General features: G+C 42.9%; 1 protein-coding gene and 1 non-coding gene across 4 annotated transcripts in view; one reads left to right on the top strand and one right to left on the bottom strand.

The window, feature by feature from the left end:
- Positions 1-27,342, bottom strand: part of HOMER1 (homer scaffold protein 1) — a 150,330-nt gene that overhangs the window by 25,674 nt on the left and 97,314 nt on the right. The window contains exon 6 of one of the 3 annotated variants that reach the window (XM_062212509.1): positions 20,037-20,161. The exons of 1 other annotated variant lie outside the window; for it this stretch is intronic. In XM_062212509.1, the coding sequence (XP_062068493.1) occupies positions 20,037-20,161 (125 nt within the window). Of the gene's footprint in view, positions 1-20,036; positions 20,166-27,342 lie in introns of all 3 variants that reach the window. One more of the 3 variants, XM_062212507.1, reaches the window with a different exon arrangement.
- Positions 22,734-22,866, top strand: LOC133774737 (small nucleolar RNA SNORA9). The gene has a single exon (XR_009868135.1). It is a non-coding gene; the product is annotated as a small nucleolar RNA SNORA9 (small nucleolar RNA).

The following is a 27,342-nucleotide window of genomic DNA, read 5'->3' as shown; positions in this document are numbered from 1 at the left end:
CAAACTTTTCTGAGTTCTAAAATTAACCTGGAACAAATTATTTCAAAATGCCTAATATATTCCTGTATCAGCCTATAAATATTTGAGTTGTGAAGAATTTTGTTAAGCACATACATTAAGCAAGGACAATCTGTGGAAACAGCAGGTAAAGCAGAGGTGTGGGAGCCCAGGGACTTCATTCTGACTGCAGCCTCCGTCAGTGACAAGTTATCTAACCTCACTAGTCTCTGCTTCCCCACCTGCAAGATCAGGATAGGTAACGACCATCTACACAGAGCAATACTGAGAAGCCAGCAGCTTGTACACGAGGAATTCTATTATGGATGCCCACCTTCCCTACTCACACAAGCAAGAAGCTCCAGTGAGTTATGAAAAAGATAAAATGCTTAAATTCAAATACTTAAAGGGTATTTTGGATTAGTCATGTAAGTAACTGGATTAGATACAATTTACATTCAACCCACATCAAACACACACTCGATGATTTATGTTGTTATCCTCAGGTACTTCTTATAACAGATTTAAACCTTTGGCATACCTCTCAGAGTAATATTTTTAAATTTGTTTTCTTAAACTTTGAGAGAGAGAGAGTACACGCACACTCCCTTCCACTGGTTCACTCCCCCCTATGCCAGTGACAGCCCAGGCTGGGCCAGCACAGGAACTCATTCCAGTTCTCCCATGTGGGGGTCAGGAAACCAACTATTAGAGCCCCCCTCGCTGCCTCCCAGCATCAGCAGGAAGCTGGAGTCCATGGTCTGAGTCGGGTACCAAACCAGGTACTCCAACGTGGGATGTGGGCATCTGGGCCGTCATCGTAACTGTCAGGCTTGCCTATCTTGGGAAAACTTCAGTGCGTTAATGAAGCAGTGAGGAGCTAAGGAAACAGAAGCTATTTTCAAAGTGGTACTGTTGATTTCTGACCGTGAGGCTGCAGCGGGAAGCAGCTCAACTTCCACCTTGATCACGGGATGTGCACCTCAGAGAAGCATCCTGCACACACAGCACAGGCTCCCTTCTGATTTCCAAGGCACAAAAACCCCTAGCTTGGGGCTGGTGCTGTGGCACAGATTAAGCCTCTGCCTGCAGCACCAGCATCCCATATGGGCACTGGTTTGAGTCTCAGCTGCTCCACTTCTGACCCAGTTCCCTGCTAATGTGCCTGGGAAAGCAGCAGCAGAAGATGGCACAAGTGCTTGGGTCCCTGCACCCATGTGGGAGGCCCAAAAGCAGTTCCTGGTTCCTGGCTTCAGCCTGGCACAACTCCAGCCCTGTGGCCATGTGGGGAGTTCACCAGCGGATGGAAGACCTCTCTGTCTCTCCCTGTCTCTAACTCTGCCTCTCAAATAAATACATAAATCTTTAAAAGAGAAACAAAAGCCGGCTAGCTTTACCTCCATCTTTGTTAGCTAAAATGGAGACACCCATACACGGTCCCTACCAACGCCCTGGCTCACAACCATGCTCCTTCAAGTCAAAGTCTCTCCCTGAGTTGACGGGCTGCACTCACTGGAGACAGGAGCATCCCCAACACCTGCTCATCTCTGCAGACTGCGTCCCTGGCTCAGCGCCTTCTGTGGTCTCTGCCATGTGCCCTAACAAAGCCAGGGTTCAGGAATGTAAGTTAAAGGATGAAGGGCCACGGGAAGCCCGAATTTCACTTCCACTTTATATTCTCAAGAGACCTTTGAGAAAACAGGTTTAAAATTTTATTTACTTTTTTTTTTTTTTTTTTTTTTTGACAGGCAGAGTGGATAGTGAGGGAGAGAGATAGAGAGAAAGGTCTTCCTTTTTGCCGTTGGTTCACCCTCCAATGGCCGCTGCGGCCAGCGCATTGTGCTGATCCGAAGCCAGGAGCCAGGTGCTTCTCCTGGTCTCCCTTGCGGGTGCAGGGCCCAAGGACTTGGGCCATCCTCCACTGCCTTCCTGGGCCACAGCAGAGAGCTAGCCTGGAAGAGGGGCAACCGGGACAGAATCCGGCGCCCCAGCCGGGACTAGAACCCGGTGTGCTGGCGCCGCAAGGCGGAAGATTAGCCTGTTAAGCCACAGCGCCGGCTAAAATTTTATTACATTTTATTTGAAAGGCTGGGACAAATAGATGAAGTGTTCCACCTTTTGGTTCATTTCCCAAATGCCAACAGTCAGGGCCATGCCAGGCCAAAGCCAGGGTCTTCCATGTGGGTGAGAGAAACCCAAACACCTCAGCCACCACTTGCTTCCTCCGAGAGTGCGTGCTAGCAGGAAGCAGAGATGGGACCTGAACCAGGCACTCCAGGAGGCAGATGTCCCAAGCTAGGACTTTACCACTGTGCCAGATGCTCGCCCCTCTGCAATTTCAAGCAGCCAACTATTTTCTCGAAGGTGGAAGATGTGGATACCAACTTCCTGCTCAAGAATATTGTGAAAGACTCAAACTACTGTGCAGATGCTTTAAATATTTCAACATAAATCAGTTTTCCCTGAATCAGATCACTTGGAAGGGGAGGACCAAGCTAAGAGAAGGGAATAAAATGCTATTCAGACTGCTGGTTCATGAGAAGAGAGAATTGATCCAAGTCAACACTGTCAATTATGTATTATATTCTTATAAATGAATACTTAGTTGATGTCCATTTTTAAAATTCTGACCCTCACAAAGTTTTCTTTGGAAATTTATTCACAGAATGATGCTAGAAAATCCTATTGGAAAGATGCGTTTATGAAACTAGTCATACTTATCAGGTGAAAAACTGGGTTTTGATTACACATCTATCTTGTGAAGCAGTTAGATCACTTAATTTCAAGCCTGTCCTTTTATTTACCAAGTAACAGCATAATCATTATAAACCATTCAGGATAGAAATGAGTATTTTTATCTATAATCTGGCTTAGTTTTAGAGGCTAAAATACCTGTTTCCTTACAAAGTAGGTCACATAAGGGAAATTTACCCTAAAGATGGTTAAGCACAAAATACTAAAAAATGTTTAGCACTGCTGAGGAAAAACATTATAGATAAATCACTCCAGATAGAGAAAAAATTGGAAAGATGGCATTAACAGATTTTATCACAGCTAAAACTGGGTGCAAATAAGTGGACAATTCCACAGTAAGGTGTTTCCCAGTTTCCTGTCATGAACACTTACCACCTTTAGAACCCAGCAGGAATCGAGAATTAGATCAGTCGCTTAGTTGAAATGCAGAATTAGAGAATTTTAAACATTTCAGTTGAAATTTTGTTTTTGAAGAGGTGGCCAAAATCAAAGGACATACCTTGAAATTACTTAATACCTGAGTAACAGCACAAAGAAAATTTTATGTGTTTCTGTTACTGCCTGTTAGAGGCAGAAGAATCATCACCAACCTCCTGTATTTAATGCACATAGAAGCTACGTGAGCACTGTGCGACAGTAAGGGCCCCCATCAAGAGTGCTAGGTGAGTACTGTGCAACAGTAAGAGCCCTCATCAAGAGCACTAGGTGAGTACTGTGCAACAGTAAGAGCCCTCATCAAGAGTACTAGGTGAGTACCATGCGACAGTAAGAGCCCCCATCAAGAGTACTAGGTGAGTACCGTGCAACAGTAAGGGCTCTCATCAAGAGCACTAGGTGAGTACTGTGCAACAGTAAGAGTCCTCATCAAGAGTATTAGGTGAGCACCGTGTGACAGTAAGGGCCCCCATCAAGAGTGCTAGGTGAGTACCGTGCAACAGTAAGGGCCCCTATCAAGAGTACTATGTGAGCACCGTGTGACAGTAAGGGCCCCCATCAAGAGTGCTAGGTGAGCACCGTGCGACAGTAAGAGCCCCCATCAAGAGTACTAGGTGAGTACCGTGCGACAGTAAGAGCTCTCATCAAGAGTACTAGGTGAGTACTGTGTGACAGTAAGGCCCTCATCAAGAGTAGTACGTGAGCACCGTGTGACAGTAAGGGCCCCAGTCAAGAGTACTAGGTGAGCACCGTGCGACAGTAAGGGCCCCCATCAAGAGTACTAGGTGAGTACCATGTGACAGTAAGGGCCCCCATCAAGAGTACTAGGTGAGTACCGCACGACAGTAAGGGCCCCTATCAAGAGTACTATGTGAGCACCGTGTGACAGTAAGGGCCCCCATCAAGAGTACTAGGTGAGTACCGTGCAACAGCAAGAGTCCTCATCAAGAGTACTAGGTGAGTACCATGCGACAGTAAGAGCCCTCATCAAGTTACTATGTGAATACTGTGCAACAGTAAGGGCCCCCATCAGGGGCACTAGGTGAGTACCATGCGACAGTAAGAGCTCTCATCAAGAGTACTAGGTGAGTACTGTGCGACAGTAAGGGCCCTCATCAAGAGTAGTACGTGAGCACCGTGTGACAGTAAGGGCCCCAGTCAAGAGTACTAGGTGAGTACCGCACGACAGTAAGGGCCCTCATCAAGAGTACTAGGTGAGCACCGTCAGACAGTAAGAGCCCTTAAGAGTACTAGGTGAGCACCGTGTGACAGTAAGGGCCCCCATCAAGAGTACTATGTGAGTACCATGTGACAGTAAGGGCCCCCATCAAGAGTGCTAGGTGAGCACCGTGTGACAGTAAGGGCCCCCATCAAGAGTACTAGGTGAGTACCATGTGACAGTAAGGGCCCCCATCAAGAGTACTATGTGAGCACCATGAGACAGTAAGAGCCCTCAAGAGTACTAGGTGAGTACCACGTGACAGTAAGGGCCCCCATCAAGAGTACTATGTGAGCACTGTGTGACAGTAAGGGCCCCCGTCAAGAGTACTATGTGAGCACTGTGTGACAGTAAGGGCCCCCGTCAAGAGTACTATGTGAGCACTGTGTGACAGTAAGGGCCCCCATCAAGAGTACTAGGTGAGCACCGTGTGACAGTAAGGGCCCCCGTCAAGAGTACTAGGGGAGTACCGCATGACAGTAAGGGCCCCCATTAAGAGCACTAGGTGAGCACCATGTGACAATAAGAGCCCTCATCAAGAGTACTAGGTGAGTACCATGCCATCAAGAGTACTAGGTGAGTACTGCGTGACAGTACGGGCCCCCAACAAGAGTAGTATGTGAGTACCGTGTGACAGTAAGGGCCCCTGTCAAGAGTACTAGGTGAGTAACATGTGACAGTAAGAGCCCTCATCAAGAATACTAGATGAGTACCATGGCATCAAGAGTATTATGCGAGTACTGTACAACAGTATGGGCCCTCAACAAGAGTAGTATGTGAGTACCGTGTGACAGTAAGGGCCCCCATCAAGAGTACTATGCGAGTAATATGTGACAGTAAGGGCCCCATCAAGACTGTTGTGCACGCCAACTACAAGAAAGTGGGGAAAGCCCAGTGGACAGGCCCAACAACAATGGCATAGTGCAATACTGACCACTTGGCTGTTCCCTACGCCTTCCTGGTCAGCTGGGATGGAAGCGAAGGTCTAGCTCTTGGGCTGTTTTTCCATTTTCCTGAGCGAGGTAAAGAAGCCTGGCTGCACTTCAACTTCACATCATTCCAACTGTCGACCTCTCTACCTACAGGAATATGACCACTGAAATTGCTGCCCGCAGGACACTTGCTCTGTTGGTTTTTGTTAACAGTGACAGACTTGGGCATTTTTCACCATAAAAACACAGTCCCCCTTGATCTAACATCCCCTTTTGTCATCTGTGACTTTGAAGGTTTTCCTTTGTGGCAAGTTGTCATCAAGATCAGTAACTGAGGTTCCAGTTATACCAAACCTGAACTGACACCGACTATTTAATCCCAATGCTGGGAACAGGAGGGGACTTCATCCTCTGAACATGGCAGAAGAGCTGGACCCTGAAACGAGATTCCTGCCTGAACGGCCACACCTTTTCTCACAGGTGCTTCGTCACTTCATGGATAATGTGTGACTAGCTATACGACAGGGTGGACAGGGGTGTTGACAACAACAAAAAGCAGGTGACTACTTCTCACCTGGTTTGGAATATGGATTAATAAAACTTTCACGTTACAGTAATCAGAAATGAAAACATTAAAGTTGGGCTCAAATTCTTGAATAGTCTGGTAAAGTACAGGCTTAAGCACATTTTTATCAGTATTCCAAAGACTAAAACATCACAGATTAGTAAGGCAAATACGGCCTTACTAATGCAGCAGAAGCAACCACTACATTCCTTTTTGAGGGTATGCAACCAGTAGATGGCTATACCACTAATACTTGCACAGAAATGAAAGACTTTATACTATGGAGATGGAGGACTAAGTGCTTTGCTTGTATTTACATGGAAAGCAAGTAATTTCCAACACGTTTAAATCTGCACCTCTGGGGAGCTGCTTCTCTCAGTCCTAGCCAGGATGCTTTCTACGATGAATGCAGATTCCACAAACGACAGGCTCCGACGACTACCATGTGCCTGCAGACGTCGGCTTGGCTTACTCAACGCTCTCAGAAAACCGTCCCAAACAACCACGTATTCTAAGCTCAGAAAGAGTTTTCATCATGTATGTTGTGTTCACCAACATGGTTTACTTAAATGTCTTATGTTATGTGCTTGTGACGACTGTTTCTTTTTCTCACCTTTCAGCCAGCTGAGTTATATCTGTGATTATTTACGATTTACAGAAACTCTATGTAATACAGATCTGGAAGTCTAGCTGCTGTGTTGGGTTTTTTCAAGAATTACATGAAAGGCACACAGTTTGCGAAGCCTAAAAATGTTAGCCTTCTAGCAATAAAGTTACATTATTCCTTAAAATTATTCTTTCACTTATTCTTGTAAAAGTGAATAAAGAAATTCAAGAAGAAAAACTTGACTTAGATTCTATTTACTGATGCTACTTAAAACCATATTCACAGAGAATGTTAAACATGCTAAATGGTATTCTGGATTGTAACACAACCAGAAGCATCTCTTTAAAACTTTAGCAATTGAGAACCATATGACACATTCCATAAAATCTGGACATAATTTATATATTTCGGCTCTTGGGTTTTATCTGGGTAAGATGTAATTAAAGAAGTGTCAGTTCCAGGCCGGCACTGTGGTGTAGCACGTGAGGCCTCTGCCTGCAGTGCCAGCATCCCATATGGACACTGGTTTGAGTCCTGGCTGCTCCACCTCCAATCCAGCTCTCTGCTATGGCCTGGGAAAGCAGTAGAAAATGGCCCAGGTCCTTGGGCCCCGGTACCCAGGTGGAAGACCCGGAAGAAGCTCCTGGCTTCGGATTGGCTCAGCTCCAGCCGTTGTGGCCATTTGGGGTGTGAACCAGCAGATGAAGACCCCCCCCCCCTTCTCTTTCTGTGTAACTCTGGCTTTCAAATAAATAAATAAATCTTTTTTAAAAAGTGTCAGTTTATTTTCTATCTGCATTCAAGTCTGCACTTCTTATTTAGACATGTGATGTTAGTATTTTGATGTATAATTTAACAAACTGTCAGACTGTATAATTTCTGAACTTAGTTCAAAAAAACCAATGTATCAAATGTAATAAATCAATAGTATTGCCTCTTATGTGTCCAGTATTTCAGAGGACATAGATATGTAATCTCTCTCATGCTCAAGGACTCTCTACCCAGACTGCAGGAAGAGAGTCTACTGTGTAACAAACTGTTAACCAGTCACCTGTCTTCCCTCATGTTGACTGCACACCTCTTGTGCGTCAAGCATTCCAATGGACCTGTGACTCAAGGAGGAATTAGATGGCTCTTGTTCTCAAAAAGCTTACGGGCTCAAGAACTAGAAAAACGTTCATTTCTTCCTATTCCCTCACACTCAAAGCTAAATTGGGAACAATCCCTCATTTCTTCCAACACAGCCTCTCTCTGTAGATTCTTTCCAGTTCTCACTACCATGACCTCAGACAACAGCACTAACCACAGAACTAGGCCAAGGCCAAGGCAGGCACCCTCGCTCTCCGTTTCAGGTGCTCCTTCTCCATGTTCTACCCTACGGAAGGATGAGTGACAGGTGATCACACCTGGGGGCTGTCCTGCTCCTGTGAGGCTGCCACACTGTCATAGGCCCTTCTCTTCTCCCTAATCTCTTCTTGCAAAGCGCTTTTCCTAACAGTAATTATTTAACTATCCATTTTATGATTTCTCTTACTCCTCCACTTAAGCTTAAACACCACGAGAACAGAGACCTTTTCCTTGTTTGCGGACGCATCACTCAAAGTACGCATCGCAAGAGAGTAAAGGGAAACGGGATGAGAGGCTGCTGAAGGTGCCACAGACACAGCTGGGGGCTCTTCTCTGGAGTTGTCAGGGCACCCATGGACCGCTGCTGACATATTCCGCTCCTCCTCACACCCGTGGTGACAACCGTTTTCATCTCTGTACCGGCACAGACATCCTGATGAATGATTACAAACAAAGGAGTCCTCAAACAGACGTGCACATGGCTAAGTGCCAGAGAGAGCTGGCCATGCTTAGAGGGACCACTGACTGCTTGGGAATGCGATCTCATGCTAATCTGACGCCCACTACTGGTTAAACAATTCCCCATTCATGTCATCATACCTGTAGAGACACACACAAAAACTCCACAAAGGTAACCACACCTACCAGGTGCCCCACCCTCCAAGTCTGAGAACCAGATTTACAGCAGACATACTTCTGGTATTTTAAAACAATTTTTAATATTTTTTAGGGTTTTTTTAGTTTTTAAGTTTTTAACATATTCAATGTCATAGATTTAATTCTAAGAATATAATGATATTACTTTATTCTCTCCCTCTTACCCCCTCTCCCTCTGACCCCTACTTTTGACTAAAACTTAGAACCTAGTTTTGAACCATCCATGGTCTACAAACATATTTTGCAACAAACCTTGGAAGCTACGCTGCTGCTCTTAGGAAATTACTCTCTAAATGTTGCTGAGGGGGCTGGCATTGTGGTGTAACAGGTAAAGCTGCGACTTGTGGCAACAGCATCCCATACACGTGCTGGTTTGAATCCCCGCTGCTCCACTTCCCATCCAGCTCCCTGCTGATGGGCCTGGGAAGCCAGAAGGAGATGGCCCAAGTACTTGGGTCTCCGCACCCACACGGCAGACCTGGAAGAAGCTCCTGGCTCCAGTCTGGTCCCGCCCTGGTCAATGCTGCCATTTGGGGAGCAGGCCAGTGACTGGAAGATCTCTCTATCTCTCCCACTCTCTCTGTAACTCTGCCTTTCAAACAAATAAAATTAACCTTTAAACAACAACAAAAAAAATGTTTTCAAGGTACTGAACCCTTACATGCAAAGCTGAAAACTTTAATTATTTTAAAGTATTTATTTATTTGAAACTTGCAGTTACAGAGAGAGATAGAGAGCAAGACCAAGAGTGAGACAGAAATCTTCCATCCGCTGGTTCACTCCCCGTATAGCTGCAATAGCCAAGGCTGGGCCAGGCCAAAGCCAGCAGCTTCCTCCAGGTATCCCATGTGGGTGCAGGGGCCCAAGGATCTGTGCCAGACTCTGCTGCTTTTCCAAGAGCATTAGCAGGGAACTGGATTAGAAGTGGAGTAGCTGGGATTCAAACCAGCGCCCATATGGGATGCCGGTACTACAGGCAGTGGCTTTACTTGCTACATCACAGCTCTGTAAAGCTGAAAACTCTAAGGACAAGTGTCCCAGGTCTTTTCTGATGCTACAATGGTTTAAGAAACTCAAAACTTAGCTCTAACGCAAACTGAAACCTTCAGCCAGCTACTTTGCTAAGTACACAGACTGGATTCTTAGCTCTATCACTACATCAACAGCCTAAAGAGCCAGGAAAAATATATAATGTATAATTAAAGTTTACATATTTATTAAATAGCCCAAATCTAAATTTTTTTGGTAATTTTGCTTTGCAAATAAAAACTACCTGTTATATAATCAAGAATACCATGATTACACATACACACCAGCACACACACTAAACCATTTGAGGATATCTGTCAATATAAATAACCATGCTGACTTAAGCTAAACACACAGTATGTTCTCAAATCAATGCTTATAGACAATATCACCGGTGACTTTCACTACATACTTTTAAAAAATCAATCTATTTTGAGGCAGGATATGAAGGTTCTTTTAAAACTTCATGGAGGGGCTGGTGCTGTGGCATAGGTTAAACCTCTGCCTGAAGCGTCTGCACTCCATATGGGCACCAGTTCGAGTCCCGGCTGTTCCTCTTAGAATTCAGCTCTCTGCCGTTGGCCTGGGGAAGCAGTGGAAGATGGCCCAAATGCTTGGGCCCCTGGACCCATGTGGGAGACCTGAAAGAAGCTCTGGCCATTTGGGAGATGAACCAGGGGATGTGAAGACCTCTCTGTCTCTTCCCACTCTCTGTAACTCTACCTCTCAAATAAATAAATCTTAAAAAAAAAAAAAAAAAAGCTGGCGCCGCGGCTCACTAGGCTAATCCTCCGCCTTGCGGCACCGGCACACCGGGTTCTAGTCCCGGTCGGGGCACCGGATTCTGTCCCGGTTGCCCCTCTTCCAGGTTAGCTCTCTGCTGTGGCCAGGGAGTGCAGTGGAGGATGGCCCAAGTCCTTGGGCCCTGCACCCCATGGGAAACCAGGAGAAGCACCTGGTTCCTGCCATCGGATCAGCGCAGTGCGCCAGTCGCAGCGTACCAACCACGGCGGCCATTGGAGGGTGAACCAACAGCAAAGGAAGACCTTTCTCTGTCTCTCTCTCACTGTTCACTCTGCCTGTCAAAAAAAAAAAAAAAGAAAAGAAAAGAAAAACTTCATGGAATTAAAAGTTTATTTTGCTACAAGAAATTGAAAAATTCATGCATTTTTTAGTAATATGCTATTTTCAACAAACTTTTTGAACATGTCTTATATGCATAGATCTCAAATTTTTTCATTTAATTCCATTTTCCACAAACTTTTTAAGATATCCTTGTACCGAATCAGTCTTGTTACATGTTCATTATCTTCCTGGAGTTTGGTCTCCATTTCTTTTTTCTTTTCTTTTCTTTTTTTTTTAAATTTACAAATAGCCGCCACGGTCGGAGCTATGCGGATCCGAAGCCAGGAGCCAGGTGCTTCCTCTTGGTCTCCCATGAGGATGCAGGGTCCAAGGACTTAGGCCATCCTCCACTGCCCTCCCAAGCCACAGCAGAGAGCTGGACTGGAAGAGGAGCAACCAGGACCAGAACCGGTACCCATATGGGATGCCGGCACTGCAGGCGGAGGATCAACTAAGTGAGCCACGGCGCTGACCCCTCCATTTATTTAAAACAGATTAGGGAACATCTGAGGCAGGGAAGCAAAAAATTCATGTCAAGCTCTAATTCTGTTCTTAGAATTTACAAAAATTCCTGAACTTTCTTGTTCTTCACCTTTTTTTCCCTCCTGAAACAATGGGAAATTTTATCTGTACTATTTTTATGAGGCAATTATGAAATCAAATAAAACTGCTACAAATTATAAATTATGAAATCAAATAAAACTGCTACAAATTATAAATTATAAAAACATAAGATTAGATATAAACCTGACTAGGCCCTTATGGACAGATTTCCATATAAACCACATCATCTAATTTTTGGAAGTACTAAAGTATTCCACACAGTCGAACACTCAGAGTTTTGAAGTGTTATTGGCAATAAACTATTACAAGATCATCTCTTGAGGAAGACAAGTGTAATAACCACAAAGAGTATTTTTTCTTCAATATTACTGAACTTCAAGGAATTCAATGCATGGGGTACCCTTCCCTGGCCTTGTTGGGTGTAATGCTGTTTAGTCCAGACTTAGATTAGATTATCTATGTCACAGATGAAATACCCAGTACTACTTGAAGTATTTCATGTCTACACTGTTATTTCCAGGTAGAATAGCACAGCTCTTAGTAAGGGCCTACAGCTTGCTTTCCCAGAGAATAGTATTTTAGACACCAGTTTCCATCGATTGCATCTGTACTTTATCTCAAAGAAAGTTACAAGGCACAGTAAGCTTTTTTCAGTTTATGGGTTATGATTTAATATTGCTTTATAAATCATTCCTGAGAATAGAAGATTTAATTAAATACACTGGTAGAGTTATTAATCTAGTCTAATTTCAATTCGTAAGTCCAGTTATGAGACAGTATCGTTATAACTATCGCATTAGAATAATCTACTCCAGGTATTATCAAATTACGAAATCCCCAGTGCTAGTGCTCTACTTGTAAGTGATAACGAGTGGATTGCACATTTGAATTCATAATGCCATCTGGAAGGAACTCAAATGATCTTAATTACGTATGTATATAATGTAAAAGCATAGGATATTACTTCTTCCTAAAGTCCTAAAGACAGAGCTGGCTAATTTGCCTTCAGTATGTGTTATTTTGTAGCATAGCATCATTATCATTTTTTAAATTACAAACTCAGTACTAAATCTCATGCCCAGCCTCAACAGACAAGAGGACATCTCATTCATTTGCTGGCCTAAGGCGGGATGACCTGAAGACAATCAAGCTAAAGGTCTTTCTAAGCCATTTCCCACCTATCCCCGTTTTACTCAGTTGACCCAAAAACCATTGCTCAGAGAGGTGAGGTCACTTGCCAAAGCTAATACTGCAGGTGCATGGCTAAAGGCCGCCAAGAATAATTCCTTTACTTCTGAGGGGGAGGTCATGGTTAAAAAAAAAAGGGAGGGGTTATTATTAATTCTCTCAAATCCTGTTTGAAATGCATTCTATAAACTGTTCCCAGAATAAACAGGAGCTGATATAAGAAAGCCCTTCTAAGACTTAAATATGAGAAAAGCAAAACTGCTAAGGTAATCACTAATCCTATTTCTTTTTTTTTTTTTTTAAGATTTATTTTATTTATTTGAAAGTCTGAATTACAGAGAGAGGCAGACACAGAGAGAGAGAGGTCTTCCATCTGCCGGTTCACTCCCCAGATGGCCGCAATGGCTGGAGCTGTGCCAATCCGAAGCCAGGAGCTCCTTCAGGGTCTCCCACGCAGGTGCAGGGGCCCAAGGACTTGGGCCATCTTCTAATGCTTTCCCGGGCTATAGCAGAGAGCTGGATCGGAAGAGGAGCAGCTGGGACTAGAACCGGTGCCCAAATGGGATGCTGGGGCTTCAGGCCAGGGCTTTAACCCGCTGTGAAACAGTGCCAGCCACTGCATTTCTTGATTATCTCTGATCACAGATCACTTTACTAACTTCAGTATTTTCTCTCTAGGAGATTGGCCAGAAGAGCACACAAAGTGTAGTAGATGCTATTGTAGAGAAAGAAAGCACACTTCCTCTGGATATTTTATTCAGAAAATAACTTCTTAGAACAAATTTTCATTTTTAGTGTACAAACAGGCAATGGAGACAATGGAAATGAGGTGCAAACTATTTCAAAGAGCTTAATTTTTATTTCATGATTATCATCAATCTAACTCTTTACATACTTTTTCATCGTGACATAAGAATGTCCATAACATTATTCTTGCTACAGCATTCAAATATATGTGTGTTGGGATGGATGAAGACTACTACACTGAGGACCAATTTGTATCACTCAGGTCATTAAAAAATGCTCATGTTAATATACACATAAAATGCTTCACTGAGGGAAACCCATCAACTATGACACAACGAACAATTGCAGGGACAAACTGAGGGCCAATGACCGGCCTTTTCTATAGTTCCAGTTCCCACACCAGTTAAACAAGTGAACAAGCTGAACACTGTGAGAGAGTGGGCCATGCTGTGTGTCTGACCCAGGAGCAGTAGGGTCTCTGGTGAAGCATGTGAGGCCATCAAGAGCCAGCAATGTTTTGTACAAAGCGAGGCGCACCTGGTAATTCACACACTGTGACCACCTCCAGGCTGTGACTGAGAGAAACGGCTTGGCAGATGTATGTGAATCCGAAAATGTTATACAATTACTTCTCAAAACAGGATAAAAAGATTAAACCATACAAATGAATCAAAATTCTGCAGGCTACTAAAAGATTCCTGTATCTCAGTTTTAACTCACTTGGGTATTTTTTCCCTTACTAATGATACGAAGCACGTGTTTATCAAATCTCTTTCTACTGTAATCCTACTTTTAGTGAAAACAGTACTTCACCTGTACTTAATCACTGAGTCTTCATTTTCCCTCCCTTTAATTTGTACTTATTTCAGTGTGCTGTTCATTTCTACCATTAGAATTTGGTAAACTGCATATTACTTTTGATCCAAGAAGTATGAATAATTAACTCCCAGCCAAACAAAAGGGGAAACCAGGCAGTTTTACTTTAGTTTTTCTTTAATTAGGAATTATATAAAATTTCTCAGTCAAAAAATCAATTTAACATACAACAAATTACTCTCCATACAAGAATCTCATGGATAAATCAAATACAATTTTCTTGTCTTCACTTAAAATGTTACCTACTAATCATGCTTAACTTGTAAATATTAAAATAAAATCTTACAACTATAAAAACTATCAACAAGGAAACAGGCAAGAATCATTATTTCTCAATTTTTCTTAGGAACACTTAACACGTGCCTCACAACATCTCTTTGAGGTAGGGAGTTACATGTCCACACAGGACAACAAATTAAGTTGGGTTAGGCATGAGTATCAGACTGTATGACAAAAAACGACTATATACAGGTAATGGCATCACTGAATTGGTTCAACTTAGCAGCCCCGGAAACTTCCTTTGCTTGTTTCCGACGTTCTTGCTCAGGAATAACACCTTTTTTGATTCTTAATAGACAGAAGATTCCCCATCAAAGGCTTTAGTCTTCTGAAAGTCAGTAGCTATAATGGCACGATGGCCGAGGAACAAAACCCAAGAGGCCAGCGAAGTGCCTGCTTCTCCCTCTAGGTGGAGGCAGCCGCAGTGCTGTCCCGGCACGCACCGGAGTCCAGGCAGTGAGCATCCTCTTCAAAGGTCCTCCTTTGTGTCCTGGAGGACACTCTCCAGGTTAGAAACGGGATCCGTCTGCTTAAACTGCCATGTTCCTGCCGCCTTAGTTTCTTTCAGCCAGGGACTAATCGCATCTTTTCAATTCGGATAAACAGCAGATTCTTTTCTTCCAAGGGATACAGTAACTTCAACAAGTTCCAGAATTAAGGGTGATCATAGAAGTCATCCACCAAGAAAAATCAGCTATTTTTCACAGTAGAAAAAAAAAATCTAACTCATAGAGAACTGATCTTTCCTGACTTTCAAAAAATAATAAAGCAATCCAATAGGTATCAGGATGTAAAGCGTCCAGGCTTTTCATTAAAAATGTTCACAATTTTTCTTTTTAAAAAATGCTTACTTATTTATTTTCATCTGCTTGAATGGCAGACAGAGAGCAAGTGAGCGATTTTCCACCCACTGGTTCATTATCCAAATGCCTACAACAGCCAGATCTAAGCCAGGAGCCTAGAACTCCGTTCACATCTCCCACGTGGGTGACAGGGGCTCAAGTACTTGCACCATCACCTGCTGCTTCCCAGGATGCACAAGCAGGGAGCTGGTGGGTCAGAAGCAGAGGTGCCAGCACTCCAATACGGGATGAGGGTTTCTCAAGCACAGCTTAGTCTGTGCACAACACCTGCCCCAGAGCATTTTCAAAAAGTGGTAATCGGGTATAAGGAAGAGAATCTTCTCATGTATGTTATGTTCTTTATTACTTACTGTCTGAGATAATTCTATGAAAATTCCAAATGCGATAATACAAAGGGTATTATGAAAACACATACTATGAAAAAACCATGCACAGACTTCAAAAAAATCTTGGCTTCAAGTAAACTCATCCTAACTTGCTACAGCGTGTACGAACAGGTTCTAGTTTAAGGCTCTACAAGGATAAGAAATCAGTTTGAGAAGAGCCCCTGCCAGAGTGAACGTGAACTCTGCCAACACTGAAGCTACAACAAGCATCAAATTTATGGTTATTCTTGGGCAGAAAAATGGTGAAACCACCGATTCATTTCAACATCCACAACCCTGCAGGAAATCGGCGCTTTACAAAGTGTAGTTAATTTGAAGAAGGAAGGTGATGCCCGAGCCATCAGCCCATTCATGTCCTTTTGTGAGTGAAAAACCCGCCCTGTCTGTGCCCTGACTGAAGGGCTCTGATGACTCACAGCACAAACAGCCAACACCAGACACTTCCACTGGGGCAGCTTACACAATCCTGACTGCAACAGTGAAACAGAGCAAACAGTCTCTCTGGCAGATGCCAAAGCTGCTGTGCCCAGATCAGAGCAGAGCATTCAAGGGGTGAAATTTTAAATGCGTGGACCAAAATCCAGAAGCATCTTCAAAGAAATGCAATGGGATGCAACACGGCATTCCTAGCACCATCCTCAAGACAAAGCACAAGCAACGCGATGGCAGCCGAGAGGTGGAGGTAGGTGGTCCAGCAAAGTCAAGGTCAAGGCAACAGTTTTGGGGATGTCAAGGTCCTTTGTTGACTTCCTTGAGGGCCAAGGAATGAGAACTTCTGACTAGGAGAATATTCTGAGAAAGCCATCCTGAACTTGAGCCGGAAAAACCACCAGGAAAGCTTCACCTCCCAGCAACAATGCTGCCGCTCAGCAAGGGCGCCCTTCTAAGAGTCTCCATGGGAGGCTGCTTGGCTCCCACCTCACAGACTGATCTAACTCCTTCCGACTCCTTAAATCTTCAAAGGGTACACATTTTCCTTCTGTTAATAATGTAAAAATGCACTGAATCTGTTCAATTCCCAGGGAGGGATATAAATGGCCTGCATTATTTATCAAAGTGGCTCAGACTTCATGGGCCTTATACTGATAAGTAAGGCTTACGTTTTTCACTTTAATCTTTTATCCTGTTTTTCCTTGAACTTTCTGAAGCACCCTCATACATCCAGCACTAGTTCTCGATATCCAGTAGGTTGTGTGAGTTGCAGCAGTGCTAAGATCAAGTATGGTTAAAGGTAATCTCCCTTCCTCGCTATGAAACCACTTTCTGACCGTATGGAATGACGACGGAATGGACTATCCACACCTTTTAAACGAAGGTAAGGAACCAGGACTACTATATGGTAGCAGTATTACTGGACTCATGTAACATCCTATGTCACAAATTACTAACATCTATTCTTTTTGTCTCTAGAGGAAAAAGAAATCTATTTCATAAAATCAGAGACAATTAGGTGGTCTCCAACAGTAACTTAGTTCGTAATGAAGCGCACCCTAGAATTATCCAGTTAAACACTATTAAGCTACAGGATTGAATATGCTTTAAGACACATGTGTTAACAATGAATTCCATTAACCTCATGTTATAGTCGCCAGCACAGCTCTGAAGTAATTCTTTCCTCATAACTACATTTACGGTTTCATATTGTCATGGAGAATTTTTATTGTTGAAAATTAAAAATTAAGGGCCAGCGCTGTGGCGCAGCAGGTTAACACCCTGGCCTGAAGCGCCAGCATCCCATATGGGCGCCGGTTCAAGACCCAGCTGCTCCACTTCCTGTCCAGCTCTCTGCTATGGCCCAGGAAGGCATTAGAAGGTGGCCCAAGTCCTTGGGCCGCTACACCCATGTGGGAGACCAGGAAGAAGCTCATGGCTACTGGCTTTGGATCAGTATATCTCCGGCCACTGTGGCCATTTGGTGAGTGAACCATCGGATTGAAGACCTCTCTCTCTCTCTGTAACTCTGACTTTCAAATAAATAAATAAATCTTAAAAAAAAAAAAGAGAGAAAATTAAAAAAATAAAACCCTGCACTGTTTCAGGTAAAATCTGACTTAGTGATTTTATTTTATACTTTGTACAGGCAGTCTTTAAAATGTCCTGCAATACAAGTGTAACATTCCTATACAGATTGAAGGGATGCTGAACACTTACTACGGGCATCCAGAAACACAACTCTTCTATGAAAAACTAGGTAGACCACTGCTGACATAAAACAAGATCACAGAATTAATGACTTTAAATAATTATCAGCTGACATTTCTATAATACAATAAGCAAAAATGCCTAGAGTAATAATTACACTAAAACTCAGCTATTTGAAATAATTTTAGTAAGTGCATTCTGAAAATAAGAACATGTTTTATGTTTATTAGAATACTATTTAAATAATTATTTAATTATTTAAATTATATTAAATTATTTAAATTATTTAAATAAATAATTTAATAATGCTATTTATCTTTTTTAAAAGATTTCTTTTATTTGAAAGGCAGAGTTACAGAGAGGCAGAGAGACAGAGAGAGACAGAGAGATCGATCGATTGATCTTCCATCTGCTGGTTCATTCCCCAAATGGCCACAACAGCCAGAGCTGGGTCAGTCTGAAGCCAGGAGCTTCTTCTGGATCTCCCAAGATGGTGCAGGGGCCCAAGGACTTGGGTCACCTTCTACTGCTTTCCCAGGATATAGCAGAGAGTTGGATCAGAAATGGAAGAGCCAGGACTTAAACTGGCGCCCATATGGGATGCTGGCACTACAGGCAGCAGCCCTGCTGGTATTTATCTTGTGTATGTAGGTAACTTTATTTGACAGGCAGAGGGGCAGAGAGAGAGAGAGAGACAGAGAGACAGACAGACAAAGAGTTCCTACCACTGTTCCATTACCAAATTCCTGTGACAGCCTGGGCTGGGCCAGACTGAAACCAGGAGCCAAGTGTCCCACAGAGGTAGCAGGAAGTCAATCAGGCGCACATCGCCTGTGCCCCGAGGGTCTGCACTAGCAGGAAGCTGGTATTAGAGCTGGCGCCGGTTATTACACCCAAGTACTCCGTGAGGGAGGAGGGTGACTCTGCCCTCCACCACACGGTAAATGTACTTCACTTACAGGCAATCAGTGGCAAGTGAAGTACGCACATACATTATTATCATAAAATGCATCTGGAACAGAGTAAAAACAGAAACCATAAATAGAGAATTTCAGCAAGAAACATTCATCAGCACAATTCTATATCTAGATTTCACAAATGAGGATTGACATCTTCCCTGAGTCTTTTTTAATTAAAAAAAAAAAAAAAAAAAAAAAACCTGAGAAATTACAGGTCATTTAAACCTTACCAACGATAGCTAAAAAATCTTGTAATTTGAAATATAGGGTTTTATAAAAACACCGCCTTCAGAATGGATTTTTTTTAATTTATATTAAAAATTCACCTTTATATAATTTTCAATTAATAAAGCAAGTAGTCATGTGTGAATGTATAAAAACATGATCACAACATCTAGAAAATATATTGTAGAGACATGGCATCTTGGGGCAGGCACTGCAGTGTAGCAGGTAAAGCCATTACCTGCAGTGCCAGGATTCTATATGGGTGCCAGTTCGAATCCTGGCTGCTCCACTTCAGATCCAGTTCTCTGCTAATGTGCCTGGGAAAGCAGTGGAAGATGGCCCTGTACCTGTGTGGGAGACCCAGAAGAAGCTCCTGGCTTCGAATCAGCTCAGCTCTGGCCTCTGAGGCCATTGAGGAGCGAACCAGCGGACGGAAGACCTTTCTCTTTCTCTCTCTGCCTCTCTGTAACTCTCCTTTTCAAATAAATAAATCTTTTTTAAAAATGGCATCAATATTTTATTACTTAAAAGGTGATCATTTAGTAACAAACGATTCCATTCTTATGAACATGATCACTTTGATTAAAGTTGAAATGTTTGTTTTTACATATTATATGTATTAAAAAACAAATATTTAAAATACCAGTATCTTCTGCATTTTGCATGTCTCTGATCTTGCCTCCCTCATTTGTCTTCACTACCTTTTTTCAATTCAATGGTGTACATATTTTGCCATTTTTAAATCACTTTTTTTAAAATAAATTTTTTATGAACATAAAGAGAACAGATTTCATGTATTTCATAGGTATAGGTCTAAGAAGATAACCGTACTTTCTCCCTCTCCATCCCCCACCTTCCTTCCTTTTTTTTCTTTTTGCAAATACATACTTTTAATGCACTGTATAATCACAGGCTTAAAACACCACTAACCATTTTACTCAACAAGTAAAAAAGCAGTGAGACCACAGTTCAACAGCAGTATAAACAAGGGCTTAAAACAACCATCATGGGGCTGGTGCTGCAGCATAGCTTGTATGGTCACTGGTTCAAGTCCCAGCTGCTCCACTTCCAATCCAGTTCTCTGCTATGGCCTGGGAAAGCAGTAGAAGATGGCCCAAGTGCTTGGGCCCCTGCACCCACCTGGGAGACCCGGAAGAAGCTCCTCGCTTTGGATCGGCATAGCTCCGGCTGTTGCGGCCAATTGGGGAGTGAACCAGCGGATGGAAGACCTCTCTCTCTCTCTCTGCCTCTGCCTCTCTGTAACTCTGCCTTTCAAATAAATAAATAAATCTTTAAAAAATCATTTCACAGAAAGTCTGTTTCATTCCTATACAGTTTATTGTAGTTCGTATTAACTGGCCATATATCAGAGAAAACATATGGTATTTGTCTTTTGGGGACTGGCTTATTTCACTATGCATAGGGGCTTCCAGTTATATCCATTTCGGTGCAAAAGCCAGGATATTATTTTCTATGGCTGAGTAGTATTCCATAGTGTATATACCACATTTTCTTTATCCAGTCATCAGTTGATAAAGACATTTGGGGTGAATTCGTATTTTAGCTATTGTGAACAGACAACTCTTTAATATGTTGATTTAATTTCATTTGGTAAAATTCCCAGGAGTGGGATGGCTGGATCACAGGGTAGATTTTCAGATTTCTGAGGAATTTCACAATGGTTGTACTAGTTTACATGCCCACCAACAGGATATTAGGGTACCTTTTTCTGGGTTGTGGGTGTCTTAACTGGTATCTTAAAAGGCAGGCCAAACATACTTGTCCCTGGTGTATTTTTTAAAGGTACAATTACTTTTGTATGTCTTCTTTAAAAAAAAAAAAGGCATAATTCTATTAGTGCTTTTAAATAAAAAGGAAAAACAAACTATACTTCTTAAAAAATCAGACAGTAGATGTATTCAGCCTCTATAAGGGATGTTTCACATACTGTGAGGGTTTTGTATTTTTACATAGGAAAATCGAGGCTGTGATGAACCACAAACCAGTGACGAGATGGTAAAAATTCTTCCTCTCAGTGCAGCTGCTTTGTCCTTTAAAACAACCTGTCAATCAGCTTTAGAGAAACAAAGGTAAGGAAGATTTGCTGCTACACTGTTCTAGGTATCCCAAATCACCTTCTTGTGGGAATATGAGCAGAGGAAGTCACTAAACACCAGGACTAACTACTCATGGTAAAAATGAGAATCAGGAATAGAGAGAAATCCTCACCTCGGTAAAAAGCAGAGCTAACACCACACTCGATAGTGAGGATGGGCAGCTCAACCTGCAAAGCCAGGACCAGGACGAGGTGTCCACCTTGCCACTTCCACTCAACTCTGGCCTGACCAAGCCATGTGCACACAACAGGACTAACTGCCCATCCCTGGGATCTGCTTCTCTTAAACAAACTGGAGAGACTGCCTAACAGCTAACGCTCTTCCACCTCCAATGTCCTAATACCAACTTTTAGGTTTTCATTCAGAACAGAGGGTTAAAGATTAACAATTCTGTCAACACAGAATCTATGGTCAAGCTAAACTACACAGTGGGGAAATGTCAAGCTGACGAAACAAAAAAGACACGCCTGCAGTCACACATCCTGGAAGGCAGCCTCTGGAGCCTAACTACCTCCAACGTGCTCTAGTGAGTTAACTGACAGCCGGTTTTCATTTTAAATGTGAGTCTATGAAGCTCAGCTCGGCCTCGATCTTTAACAAAGATTCTTTGCAAGCATCTACATCACAGACCAGGGGCTCCCCTAGTCTCCTTCCCTCTGTTCGGCCTCATTTTAAAAGAGTCCTCGATGTCTTTCCATAAACTACGCACACCCCACCGTGCCACAATCTGAACCACTCCTTACTGCCGTGCACACCACCGACTCCACATGACTGTGGCTCCCTTGGCCTCTGCCCAGGTCCATAATCTGCTCTGGCCCCAGTACTATGCTGGTGAGAGGAACAGATGGCAGCCAAACCCCGGGCAAAAGCAGCGTTCTAACTCCTAGAGCAGAGCTGCCCGTCTCACACACCTTCCTTCCAGGGGAATTCCTGCTGCGTCTGCTAAGAACAAACAGAGAGGGTGGGAAAGGCATTTTTGGAAAACAGGCAAGAAACTATAATTAATTGAGATCAGTGTGCTCCACAGCCAATGGCCACAGCTCCACCTCCAGGTCTTGGAAGCAGAAGATGGCAGCTACCAGGGAGGGACTGGACTCTTTCCCGTGGATAATAATAATGGGAAGGGACTAACCCTACTCCAAGATGGGCATGTGCAGTCTTTACTTTTACATGAAGAACAGTATTGCTATACTTGTGAATCACCTGTATCACATGAAAACGCCTGACAAAATGCTCAAGCATAGCAGGTAAAGCCACAGCCTGCAGTGCTGGCATTCCATATGGGCGCCTGTTCTGCTCCAGCTCTCTGCTATGGCCTGGGAGAGCAGTAGAAGATGGCCCAAGAGCTTGGGCCCCTGCACGGGAAACCTGGAAGAAGCCCCAGGCTCCTGGCTTTGGACTGGCACAGCTCTGGCTGCTGTGGCCATCTGGGGGAATAAACCAGCAGATGGAAGACCTCTCTCTGCCTCTGACTTTCAAATAAATAAATAAATCTTTTAAAAAATGCTCAAACTTTAATATGTTTCTCAAAGTCATTCAACAGACTTTAAAAGAGAATAAAGGTCAGTTCTTACAACTTTAAGATAGGAAATGTAGGCGTATCTGTTTAGAAAGCCACTAAACATTCCTGCTCACCATTTTTTATGCAGTCTTGTTTTAAAACACGAAAGTTGCTTCTCGGCTTCCACAGGAAAACGTATTAACAAACTACGACAGCTCTCAGTAAACCTGCAGCATGCTTGGACCTGCTGAGGCCCTGTGCATTCCTAAAGTGCTTGCTAGAACAGTTTGCAAATGATTTGAGGACCTGGCCTGCTCCATCCAGAGCAAGGATACAGACCTTCCGTACAATTAAAAAAATTACTATAGCACTTCTTGTAAAATTATGAAATTCTGAAAGCCCTAAATTGTTGACATGTGAGCTCTTGCAAATTATTTTTTGCTTTCATATTAATTTTTAAAAGATTTACTAATTTATTTGAAAGGCAGAATGACAGTGATGGAGAGACTGATCTTTCACGTACTGGTTCAGTCCCCAAATGCCCAGAAGAGCTCGGGTGGACCAGGCCTAAGCCAGGAGCCATCATTCACTCCTTCTAGGTACATCGGCAGGGAGCCGAATTGGAAGTAGAGGAGCCAGGACTGGAACCAGCATCCCAATATGGGATGCACGTGATCCCAAAGGCTACTTAAACTGCTGTACCCTATTATCTGCCACTTTCATATTAATATTTCAAAACTTTACCTAATTCTTGAGGTTCAATGGAAGAAGAATAATGGTATTTAAGTCAGTTATAACCAGCAGTAAATGGAATCCTACAACTTAATCTTTCATATTCAGTTACATTAATGGTAGTCACTTCTTGTACAATCAAATCCCAGCTACAGACTCAGCTTTATCCAAAAAGAAGAGCTATTCATGGGGGCCGGCGCCGTGGCTCACTTGGTTAATCCTCGCCTGTAGCACCGGCACCCTATACGGGCACCAGGCTCTAGTCTCGGTTGCTCCACTTCCAGTCCCACTCTCTGCTGTGGCCCGGGAGTGCAGTGGAGGATGGCCCAAGTGCTTGGGCCCTGCACCCGCATGGGAGACCAGGAGAAAGCACTTGGCTCCTGGCTTCGGATCGGCATAGCTCTGGCCATAGCGGCCATTTGGGGGGGTGAACCAACGGAAGGAAGACCTTTCTCTGTCTCTCTCTCTCACTGTCTAACTCTGCCTGTCAAATAATAAAAGAAAAGCTATTCATAGAAATTATTTTTACTTTGGGTCATAGTCTCAGTTTCGCTTAACACTTATAAAGAACAGACAGATGCCACCGCATGGAGAAGACACCATCATTCACTTTCCTCCTGGTTGTATCATCATGAAAGTACAAATCATGTTTACGACAAAGCACTTCTTCGCTTTGACATATTTTACGACATATAAATATTTTAAATTTATTTTGTTTTGTTGCTGTTTATTTTAAATGTATGTAAAATTCCAATAAAAATTAGTTTTGAAATTATACAAAAACCCTACTCACAATTTAAAAAAAAGTTGTGGCTTTCCTATACTTTAGCAATGAAGGGAATTATGATAATAGAAGTGGAGCAAAGGCCGGCGCCGCGGCTCACTAGGCTAATCCTCCGCCTTGCGGTGCCAGCACACCGGGTTCTAGTCCCGGTCGGGGCGCCGGTTCTGTCCCGGCTGCCCCTCTTCCAGGCCAGCTCTCTGCTGTGGCCAGGGAGTGCAGTGGAGGATGGCTCAAGTGCTTGGGCCCTGCACCCCATGGGACACCAAGATAGGCACCTGGCTCCTGCCATCGGATCAGCGCGGTGCGCCGGCCGCAGCGCGCCTACCGCGGCGCCATTGGAGGGTGAACCAACGGCAAAAAGGAAGACCTTTCTCTCTGTCTCTCTCTCTCACTGTCCACTCTGCCTGTCAAAAAAAAAAAAAAAAAGTGGAGCAAATCCACCCAGATGTCATAAATTTTGATAACATTATAATTATACTGATTTAAATCAAATCAATATACTAGAAAGTAACATTTATGCACACATCCTTTAATGAGTAACTGCTGGAAACATGAAGACAGGAGGTGCAGAAAAAACTCTGACAGAACAGAAGATACATGCAGGGCCCTCAAAATGCATAAATTGCAGCAGCAGCATGAGAATACATCACCCAGACATGGGAGCAACCTAAATATACTCAGTGACAGGCAGAGTTAGACAGTGAGAGAGAGAGAGACAGAGAGAAAGGTCTTCCTTGTGTTGACTCACTCCCCAAATGGCCGCCATGGCCGGCGCACTGCGCCGATCTGAAGCCAGGAGCTAAAAGTCTGTTTTTCCATTAAGGTCATCAAACTTAATCAAAATTTATCAGTACAAAAATACCCTCATAAACTGGTAATGTATACAGGTCAGTTCTAAACTCTCAAAAACATGACAGCAACTTTTCATCAATATAGTACTGTATATCTGAGGATCCTAAAACTATAATGAACAAAAAAAATTTTAGTTATCTGTAGTACATCCCAGTAGCACATCCCAACAGCACTGGTATACTGGAAAATGAACTTTCCAAGAGAATTTTAGGGCTCTTAAATCGTAAGAAATAACTCAATTTTAAAATTGCACACAGATGATGTTAGGAAGCAAAAACCACCGCCAGAAAGCAGAGAACAAACCTCCCCTAAGATGCGCACACCACTCAGTCAGCACAGCTCATCCAAGAGCCAGCCCCAAAGCACACCTTGCAGCCTTCAACGGTCAGCGCAAACCATTCGGTCCCAAAACCATGCTACCGCTTGGGACTAGGTTTTTTTTAAAACACTTTAAAAAGATACTTCAGACAAAATTTTAATTTCCTGAAAGACACTAGTCAACATTTTCATTCTCAGAATTTCTCTATTTCACACACATCCCTAAACATCTTCAAACACTTGAATGAGTATATAAAAAAAGTATTAACTCACTGAAAACTCATCCAATGAGAATGCTTCTGTATAGCTGATGACAAGGACATGAAACAGTACCAGCACTTGACCAAGAAGTACTGAGCAGCAGTGTAACTAAAACTGAGAAGTAGTGAGCGATTCACAGTAGCCTATGATGACACAAAACCAGTTGAAATACAAAAAGCAATGGCCTGGTAAATATGCTTTTTGAAAGTTCAAATATAATTTTTAAAAAGTACTTGTGAATAAAATTATATGTTTGGGCTCTGCTTTAAAAATCAAACAGTGGTGGAGCGGTGAGCAGAGGCAGAGTGATACAAAACTGGACATTTTTTCATACTGTCAAAGCGGAGTGTTCGTAGGCGATCACTACAATATTCTCTGTTCAAATATATTCTAAAATTTTTACTATAAAATGTTACACTAAAAATCAAACATAATTTCTACAATCTTATTTTAAATCAAGAACAAACTATATTACTAAAAGTTTGAGATGTAAATGAAAATTAGAGTTTTCTTTTTGTTAAATGAACAAATTCATGAAATTTAGGCATTGCATTTGAATTTTAAGAAGAGCACAGGGGCAAGTGCCGTGGTCCAGCGGGTTAAAGCACCAGCCTGCAGTGCTGGTATCCCATATGGGCACTGGTTCGAGTCCTGGCTGCTTCACTTCCAATCCAACTCCCTGCTAATTGGCCTGGGAAAGCAGCAGAGGATGGCCCAAGTCCTTGGGCCCCTGCACGCACTTGAGAGACCCGGAATAACTCCTGCCTTCAGCTCAGCTCAGTTCCAGCCACTGCAGCAATTTGGGGAGTGAACTAGCAGATGGAAGATTCTCTCTCTCTCCCTCCCTAACTCTTTCAAATAAATAAAATAAATCTTTAAAAAAAAAAAAAAAAAGACCACAAATTGGCTTGCTAGGTAGCTATTACCACAGTTGATTCTTTAATTTTACAAACCAGACCACTATTTCCTGTATTTCCCCCTATCTTTTTCTGAATAAAAAAAAAAAAAAAAAGGAGGGGAGCACCTAGCAATTTTACTCCTTATTTTATTAACAAAAATGAATCAACAAAACCAACAGTGGTAAAATTTTGTGCTACTTGGTCTTTTTTCTTAAAACAAGTATTAAGAAAAGGCAAAACAAATAGTTGTAAGTAAGCCTTTCAAACCTTGAGATTCTATTTGTCTTCCTTTGCCATGAAAAAAGCCAACAGTGTATCCAGTGTAAACACAGGTATGTTAGCGGTCTTTTTCTCTAGTTCCTGAAACACAGTTCTTACTCCTTCACAGCCTCCCAGGACAAGAACTGTACCCCCATTTTTCAAAAATTTGTTTCCAACAACAGTGTGTGTATGGGAGATGACTACCCGCCTAAAAGGCGCTGTGATTTGACATACGTTACGTATCAGGGTCATAAGAACCAGGAGGGGTCTCAGAGTTGCTGCCAATGAGTCCCCTGACCCAGGACATACACCTAACCTCTGGGTTTCGGTCTCCTGATGTGCCTGAGGCACAAGCTTTCAGACTTCCACATTTTACTCTGTGATCCAGCACACACACGTGTATTACAGAAACAGCTTCTGTTCAGCATTGGGATTCACTCTGATGCACGGTTTGGTCAAATAGCCTATCGAGTTGATTTCACACTACAATTTGGAAGAACCAGGACTGCATCATCTCTGAGCCTCCCCCAGCTCTGACACCCTGGGATTCCAGCATGGAGTGCAACACTTCGTATCTTGTACCTCAGGGGGAAACCACGTCAGCCAGGTCATCAGTGTCCACAGTACTGATTAACATATTAGGTAAGGATGTTAAACTAGCAAACTGCAGGACTTTAACATAATCAAAAGCTGAAGCTGACTTGTTGCGTTCTATACTTGG

The sequence above is a fragment of the Lepus europaeus genome, chromosome 15 (assembly GCF_033115175.1).
Source record: "Lepus europaeus isolate LE1 chromosome 15, mLepTim1.pri, whole genome shotgun sequence".
Lineage (NCBI taxonomy): Eukaryota > Metazoa > Chordata > Mammalia > Lagomorpha > Leporidae > Lepus > Lepus europaeus.
Note: the sequence above shows the minus strand (reverse complement) of the source record. Positions and strands in the feature narration are given on the sequence as shown.